This window comes from Equus przewalskii, chromosome 25 (genome assembly GCF_037783145.1).
Source record: "Equus przewalskii isolate Varuska chromosome 25, EquPr2, whole genome shotgun sequence".
NCBI lineage: Eukaryota > Metazoa > Chordata > Mammalia > Perissodactyla > Equidae > Equus > Equus przewalskii.
Genome location: NC_091855.1, coordinates 22,403,573 through 22,412,362, shown reverse-complemented (window position 1 = coordinate 22,412,362; position 8,790 = coordinate 22,403,573). Strand labels below are relative to the sequence as shown.

General features: G+C 46.3%; 1 protein-coding gene across 2 annotated transcripts in view; it reads left to right on the top strand.

The window, feature by feature from the left end:
- The first annotated feature begins 729 nt into the window (after positions 1–729).
- SPTLC2 (serine palmitoyltransferase long chain base subunit 2) overlaps positions 730–8,790 on the top strand; it is a 101,627-nt gene continuing 93,566 nt past the window's right edge. The window contains exon 1 of one of the 2 annotated variants that reach the window (XM_070593277.1): positions 730–835. In XM_070593277.1, the coding sequence (XP_070449378.1) occupies positions 812–835 (24 nt within the window). In that variant the 5' untranslated portion in view covers positions 730–811. Of the gene's footprint in view, positions 836–2,735; positions 3,098–8,790 lie in introns of those variants that run through there. The other variant, XM_070593276.1, reaches the window with a different exon arrangement.

Sequence of the window (8,790 nt, the reverse complement as noted above, 5' to 3'; positions counted from 1 at the left end):
AGACATTAGCTTGGGGACAATCTTCCTCAAGCAAAAAGAGGAAGATTGGCAATAGATGTTAGCTCAGGGTCAATCTTCCTCACCACACGCACACACACAAAAGTATTCAATCATTCAACAGATAATTCATTTATTCAATTAATAATTGCCAGCACTTATTGAATATTATGTGACAGGCCCTGGTATGCTTTTCTTATTTAATTCTCACAGCAACTCTGTGAAGTATGTCCCATTTTACAGAAGAAGGAACTGAGTTAGAGAGGTTAGGCAGCTTCGCCAAAGTCACAAGGCTTCTAAGTGCTGGAGCTGGGTCTCTAATCTTGTCTGACTACAGAACTCTTGCTTCTAACCACTGTGTAACCCCTCTCTCAAAATAAAGAATCCCAAAGCAATGGGACACATGCTTACACAGGTGTGTATAAAGTTCACAGAGAAACGAACAACTAATTTTGTGGGGAGGTTGGAGTTCAAGGAAGGTTTCACAACTGAAGTGGTTTGGGCCATCCTGAAGGAAGAGAAGAGTTGTAATCCTGGCGCTTAGCACAGAACTTTGCATATGAGTTCAGTAAAATGATGATGAGGTGGCTTATACATCTGAGAGGAGCTGTTTTCATGTTTACAGGGAGCCTGGGGTGTTTCCAACTGCCTTCTGAGGCATCCCTTTTGTGATTTAACAATAGTGTGCAAGGTCATTCTCATGCTATAAAGTATTGTATCATTAATGCTCACAAAAGCCTTGTGAGATAAGGAGAACAGGTATTAACTTGGTAAGATGGATGAGGAAACCAAGACGGTTTCTTCATGATGTTGCATGACTCGTCCAAGATCACATACGGTGAGTAAGTAGCAGAACAAGACAAGGACTTGGTGTCCTGCCCTACAGAGGTCAGGCTCCTTTACTCTTAGCCTCCAGTTCAAGGCTTTGCTCTTTCCAGCCTCTGCGCCTGAGCTTCTGAGGGTTCCCCTCCGGGGAACACCCTCCCCTTCCTTCCCATTTCCAACTCTCCAAATCAGGCTCATCCTTCACGATCAAGCTCATCCCGCATCTTCCTCCCAAACCTTCCCACATTCATGCAGCCCACTATCTAAGCTTCAATTAAATCCCTTAGTCCCGCTTCTAACCAGGTTCCTGCCCTGAAAACTCCCTATCAAGTCTAGACTTGTCACTGTCATCCAGCCTTCCTCATCAGAACTCCTGTTCTCTGATCTCTCCAGCTTTTGGTTGGCCTCATCTTGTCGTTTACTCTGCATGCATACATCTTGTCTTTCACTAGAATGTGAGGCACAAACCATATACTTCTTTTTTAGCTTCATACATCTATCACAAACTTATATTCTTTGGGATCATGGTGTTTGTTGACTCAAAGAGGATATCTGTTCTGCCCACCTGTTAGATTGTTCAGCTCCTAAATCGTGCAAAACTGATACCTTGTCCACTGCCTTTCTAAAGCTCCTCGTGGCAGGGGAAGAATGCTAAAGCTCTCTCACAGGTGCATTCAGCAATTAATAATAACCAACACTTAATAATCTTTACTAATTGCTAGGTCCTGTACAAAATACACTACACGTATTAACTCATTAAATGCTCAGGATGACTATTATTATCCCCTCTGAACAGATGAAGACATATAGAGGTCACTCAGGTAGAAGGTGGTGCAGCCAGAATTCAAACCCAGACTGAGTCCAGAGTCCATACTCTTAACCATGACACTAAATTCTTTACTGGTAACCAAGTCTCTTTTATAATGTAGATCCATTTCCTTTCTTTCTAACCCCTATGGGAAGACAGAACTAAATGGGTGAGATAACAGTATTTATTATGCTCCTAGTATGGGCCAGGTATTATGATAGGTGCAAAAATAGTTTATTAATATAATTCTTGCAATGAGTCTATGAAGCAGAAAGTATTAACTCCATTTAAAGAATTTGGCTCCAGAGGTGATTAAATACTCAAGGTTTAGCTTCCAGTTATCGGCAGTTGGAAGGAGAGCAGGTTTCCTGACTTTGACGGAAGCATTCTTTAAAGGAAATTGCACAGAACACCCTGACAGGGAAACACACGAAGGGCAAAGAGACATCTGAATTATTACTTAAGAGTTGTAGGGGCCGGCCTGGTGCAGCGGTTAAGTTCTGCACTCTGCTTCCTTGGCTGGTTTGGTTCCTGGAATCGGGCCTACTCCACTCATGGGAGGCCACGCTGCAGGAACGACTCCCAGGCAAAACAGAGGAAGACCGGCACAGATGTTAGCTCAAGGCAACCTTCTTCAGTGAAAAAAAAAAAGAAATGTATTAATGTACGGTACATATTGAAGAATGGTAAGAGAATGTCAAAAAGGCTATTCTATCGACACCCACAGGGAAATTAGCTTATCAAATAAAGAGTCTTGTCTTGGGCTGGCATTCAAACCCGAGAACCTCCCCGGAGGCAAAGGCAGAGAGGGCGCCACTTGCCCGAACGACCCGGGTCTCCCGCTCTGGAGACTCGGGCTCAGCCCGCTTTCCGTCCTCACTCTCTAATTGGCTACTTCTTCCTGGGCCCCGCCCCAGGGTGGACCAAGTTGCCTAACCCTACCCACGACCCGGCTTGGGCCTCCAATTGGGTGTCAGGCCCACGAGTCCCTCCAGAAACCGCCCTCGACCCCGGCGAGCCGCTCTCCTCTCGCCCGTGATTGGCCAGGAGTAGCATGGGGCCCGCCTCCTCCTCCTCTGGATTGGCCAGCGGTCCCCAGCCTCACGGCCCTCCCCCCCCCTACGCGCCCCCCCCAGCCCTGTCTTTCCCGGGCGGCAGGGCGTCTGGCGAGCGGCGGCCAAGGGAGTGGGCCCCGCCCCCTGCGTGACCGCCAGGCCGGGAATCGGCGGCGGCGTGCGGCCATTTCCGGTTTCGGGGAGGTGGGTGGGGTGAGGAGCGGGACTTGGAGCCGCCGCTGCCGCCTGGGCAGCCGCCTGCAGATCCTGCCTCGCGCCTGCGGCCGCCGGGACGATGCGGCCGGGGCCCGGAGGCTGCTGCTGCCGCCGCCCGCTGCGGGCGAACGGCTGCGTGGCGAACGGGGAGGTGCGGAACGGCTACGTGAGGAGCAGCGCCGCCGCCGCCGGCCAGGTACGGTGGGACCGGGCGGCCCGGCGGGACCCCGCGAGCTGGAGCCGGCGGAGGGGGCGGCCGGGCGGGGCGCGGTGTCCGTCGGCGGGGACGGTCGCGGCCCCGGGGTGCGGGCGGCAGGGTCCTGGGGCTGACCCGCCCTGCCCCGAGCCGGGCGGGGCTCCCCCACCGCCCCCCGGAGGGTTGGCTCTGCTCCAGGCCCGGGTACCTTCCTCTACCCGATCCGGCCAGAAGTGCGGGCCGCCCCCCACGGGAGGGGAGTGACCTCTCGGAGCCCGGGGGGACACATTCACAGTCTCTTGGTTCTCTCTCCCCAGCCTCCCTCCTCATGCCCTCGGGGTGGTTGCTTCCTCTCAGAGCCCTGAACCCGTTCAGGGAGAACCACCCTTGGGGTCTTCCCGAGGCAAAGAAAGTTAGGAGGTGGTCCCAGGTGGAAACACACCTGGTCTCTCCCTACCGCGTACCTACCCCCTCGCCGAGCCAGACCTTGGACCACGGATCTGGCGCTGAATCCCGTCTGGTGCCTCAGAAGCCTTATGCTCTTACGCCGCCCGTGATGAGACCCCCTTCCCGGGCTCAGGTTGAGTGAGGTGGCCCCTTTGACCCCTTGAGCAAGAGTGCTGTCACACAAGGGGATTGTTTAATCTGGTGGTGACTTGTGATGAGTCTCTTTGTTAATTAGCCCAGGCTGAGTCACCACCCGAGTCCTGGCAGTTCTAAAATATTTGGAAAAGTTCTGAATTCAAGACAATAATTATTATCAACCTTTCATTTGTCTGGGTTGACATATTCTGCTGAAATGTGTTTTTGAAGATGAGCTGGTTTAAAAGATGCAAGATCAGTGTTGCTGGAAGAGAGTGGTGTGCTGTTTGCAGTTTACTTTAATGTTTGTTCTACATCTTGTTCAGATGTTGAAAACATTTGTTTGAAAAGTCATCTGTTCCTCTTAGCAGGAGTGTGTTCCAGTTTTTATAGGATGGTGATTTAATTTGGCTTTAATGTAAATCCCTGGCAGCCTCTTACAGTAAGAGAGAGGCCTCTTACTGTTTGGTGTGAAACAGAAGATAAAACGTTGTTCCAGGTCATGTTAAACTATTAAGACTATGAGAGTTGGGAGGAAGAAAACTAAGAGATTTGACCTCCCCTGAAGTTGTAAGGCATAAGGCAACATACTAGAACGCAGATTCAAAAGGTTTGTTTTCATTTTTAAAGAAATAATTGTGTGAGAGAGGAAATGGCGAGAATCAGCTCATTGTAAGCTGGGGAAAAAGTTGTTTTCCTAGCAATGTAAATGGCTAATATGACAAAATTGTTGTGGTATAGAATGTAACAGGGACACCTAATGGGGAGGAGTCAGAACATATGTTGGAGGCATATGAGTGGGTTTTGATTTTTTTTTTAAGATTTTTTAATTTTTTTTTTCCTTTTTCTCCCCAAAGCCCCCCAGTACATAGTTGTGTATTCTTCATTGTGGGTTCTTCTAGTTGTGGCATGTGGGACGCTGCCTCAGCGTGGTCTGATGAGCAGTGCCATGTCCGCGCCCAGGATTCGAACCAACGAAACACTGGGCCGCCTGCAGCGAAGCGCGCGAACTTAACCACTTGGCCACGGGGCCAGCCCCGAGTGGGTTTTGATTTTTAAGAGAGAAGAGGAAGTCAAGGGTGTTCACACTTAAGAGATGCTTTGTGTCTTAGGTGCTCTTTTCACTTGACATAATGTAGGAGTTCTGTTCTGGTTTAGTAGTAAACCAAATTCCTCCCTCCCACAATCCCTAACCAATTTAGTCTTTGTAGGTAGATTTCTTCAGAGATTGCGGACTAATAAGCTGCAGAAATATCAAATTGATAAGCTGAAATTTAAAAACCTGTATGACTCTCACATCTGGCTGACTTTTTCTGGTAGATTTTAGTGAAAGATTCCACTCAAGGCACTCTGGTGTCGTTTGGAAGAATGGTCTAGTGGAATGCCCTAAAGAATGTTTAGGGCTGCAGTATCCCTTCTAGAAAACCATTTCCCACAAGTCTTTTGAAAACAAAGACTTCAGGTATGTAGCTTTCTACACTGATATGAGGAATATTGTCTGTGAGGGTTTTTTTTCTTTCCTTTTTTCTTAAGCAAAAGCAAGATTTTGGGTAACTTCATGACAGCAAGAGTATCTTAGAAATATATATATTTTTTCTTTTTCTTCTTCTCCCCAAAGCCTCACCCCCCAGTAGATAGTTGTATGTTCTGGTTGTATGTTCTTCTGGCTGTGCCATGTGGGACACCGCCTCAGCATGGCTTGTTGAGCGGTGCTAGGTCCGTGCTAGGACCTGAATCAGGAAACCCTGGGCCACCGAAGCAGCGGGCGCTAACTTAAACTGCTCAGCCACGGGGCCGGCCCCTTAAAAGTATTTTTTAAAGTTGTTTTTGCTTTAATTAAAGTGATGTGCCAGTGCTCCAACCCCTATTTATTTGTCCCCAGATTCTGGGGGAAATGTTGCCAATTATGCCATAAAAATAGACATAAGATGTTAAGGCACAGGTGTACGTCATGCTTTTACTAAAATACAAGTTTAGAGTATAACATGGTTTTTAAACCCAAGGTGGAAGTTCATTTCCTCACATATCCCAACATTTGTCTTTTAATGAACAGGAGAGCAGTTAGAAACTTCTAACATTCCTTTACATTCTCAAGAGTCTGTGTTTCTGTGTCTGAGGGAAGGAATGTATATGCTTGCCACCAAGTTGTTAGATTTGGGTTCAGAGTTCCAGTAAACAGATCCTGTGGTAGGAGGGGCCTATGAAGCAATCAGACATTATGGTTTGTTTTTGTTTTCTGGGGTTTTTTTCCCAAGGTTTTTTTTTTTTATTGTGGTAAAATACACATAACATAAAATTTACCACTCTAGCCATGTTTAAGTGTACAATTCAGGGGTATTAAATTCATTCATAATGTCAGTGCAATCATCACCACCATCCAGCTCCAGAATTCTTTTCATCTTGTAAAACTGAAACTCTGTACTCATTAAACAGCAATTCCCCATTCTCCCCTCCTCCCATCTCTGGCAACCACCCTCTGCTTTGTGTCTCTGTGAATTTGACTGCTGTGCCTCCTGTAGGTGGAATCACACAGTATTTGTCATCTTGTAACTGGCTTATTTTACTTAGCGTAATGTCCTCATGGTTAGTCCGGGTCGGAGCATGTATCCGAATTTCCTTCCTTTTTAAGGCTGAATAATATTGCATTGTCTGTGTGGACCGTATTTTGCTTAGCTCTTCATCTGTCAGAGGACGCTCGGGTTGCTTCTATGTCTTAGCTGTTGTGAATAATGCTGCTGTGTACACGGGTGTACAAATCTCTTTGAGACTCTGCTTTCGATTCTTTTGGGTATACGTCCAGAAGTGGAATTGCTGGATCACATGGTAATTCTACATTTAATTTTTTGCAGCACCACCATACTGTTTTCCACAGCAGCTGTACCATTTTACATTCCCATCGACAGTGCGCAAGGGTTCCAATTTCTCCATATCCTCACCAACACTTGTTTTTTTCATAGTAGCTGTGAGATAATAGAAAAAAAGTACATATATATGTCTCTGCCCTCTCTCTTCCTGGCACAGAGCTCTTAAAACCTGTGTAATTTCCTAAGTGATAAGAACACTAGGACCATCTTTTGTTCTAGTATTTGAGTTTATATATATCTCTCTATTTTTTTTTTTAAAGATTGGCACCTGAGCTAACATCTGTTGCCAATCTTCTTTTTTTTTTTTTCTTCTTCTTCTTCCCAAAGCCCCCCAGTACATAGTCGTATATTCTAGTTGTAGGTCCCCCTGGTTGTGGTCTGTGGGACGCCGCCCCAGCATGTCTCAACAAGCTGTGCTTTGTCTATGCCCGGGATCCAGACTGGCGAAACCCTGGGCTCCCAAAGCGGAGTGTGCGAACTTAACCACTTGGCCCCATGGCTGGCCCCCTGATATTTGGTCTTTGACTCTGGTTCCTGACACAGAGTTTCTAAATCCCTTGGAATTTCGTGGGTGATAGCAGTGTCTTTTGTCCTAATGAGGTGACCCTTGGTGGGCTCCTGATGGGGGCTGGTCACCAGAAAGACCAAGCCATGATTAGAAGCTTGGAATTCTCAGCCCCGCCCCCCATTCTCCAGGTGGGGAGAGGGGCTGGAAATGGAGTTAATGATTGATCATGCCTACGTGATGAAGCCTCCATAAAAATCCAGAAGTGTGGGGTTTGGGAAGCTTCCAGGTTGCTGAACACGTGGAGGTTGCTGGGAGAGTGGTGTGCCCTTTCCCACATACCTTGCCCTACACATCTCTTCCTTCTGAATGTTCTTCTAGATCCTCTATCATGTCCTTTTATAATAAACTGGTAAACACTGAACAGTTTTCCTGAGTTCTGTGAGCCACTCTAGCAAATTAATCATACTGGCGGAGGGCGTTGTGGGAAACTCCAATTTATAACTGACATGGCAGAAGCACAGGTGACAGCTTAGACTTGCACTTGGCATCTGAAGTTGGAGGTGGAGGGCAGTCTTGTGGCACCGAACCCTTAACCTGTGGGATCTAATGCTATGTTCAGGTACATAGTGTTAGAATTGAGTTAAATTATAGAACACCCAGCCGATGTCACAGTATTGCTTGGTGGTGTTGAACAAACCCCCACATCTGGTGTCAGAAGTGTTGTGTTGTGTGAGTCAAGGAGAAGCATCACAGGAGTATTGGGTTTTTTGCTTGACAGTAGCCATCCTCATGGATGTAGACATTACTGGTTTTAGTGATGACAGTAGACGCAGAGTTTTCACAAGGAAGAGTAGCAGTGAAGCAGTAGCTTTTTCTGCCTGCCGTTCAGAGGCGTGAGAGGAGGATCAGCCTTTATTTGAGGTAAAGGGTGGCAGTCAGTATTAGGGAAACTAAAAGAGTTAGAATTGGGAGCTTTGGCAGAATTAGAGCTGGAAGGAACCTTTAGGGGTTTATGTCATTCAATCCCTTTATCTCTTTGTAGGATTTTATTAAAACTAATCTTGATAGATGATTCTATCCTACTTTTAAAGACCTCTAGGGGACTTGCAGGAAATTTTCTCAGCAGCGTGTTGCAGTATTCAGTGATTTTAATTACCAAGAGTTTCTTACTGTGGATTTAATGTTTGATTAAATAAACGCCATATTTTGGTTGCACCTGAAATATAATACTGTTTGTTCTTATTTTTAAAGCTCTTTGTCAACGGCACGTTTTTTTAGATCTTCCATTTCTTTATAGACCTTTTGACATTTGGACACATATTTTACCTTCCTTAATTAGTTAAGTTTGGAAGGAAAAAAAATGCCTTTGAGACAGTTTTGAACCTGACTTTATCCCCTTTAGGAATAGTTTTAATGAGATATTAGAAGGATGGCAGCCTTCTAGCTGCCAGAATAAATAAGATTCTATCTCGTAGGAGGAATTGGGGCACAGGTTATGTTCTTATTTAAATAATAATACAAGCAGAATTAGAAAGAACAAAGTGCTGATCCTGCCACTTAAACTGAGGAGGAGGCAAAGGAATAACCAGTGAAGGGTGGTTTCCTAAATAGCTCCCAGCTTTTGTTTCCACTGAAGGAAACAGTAACTGTGCCAGGAGAAGTTGGTTATGAGACAGGAATAGGAGGAGAAGCTAGGATGACCAGTAACCTGTTCAGGTTTCTCAGGCCTAACAAGACAC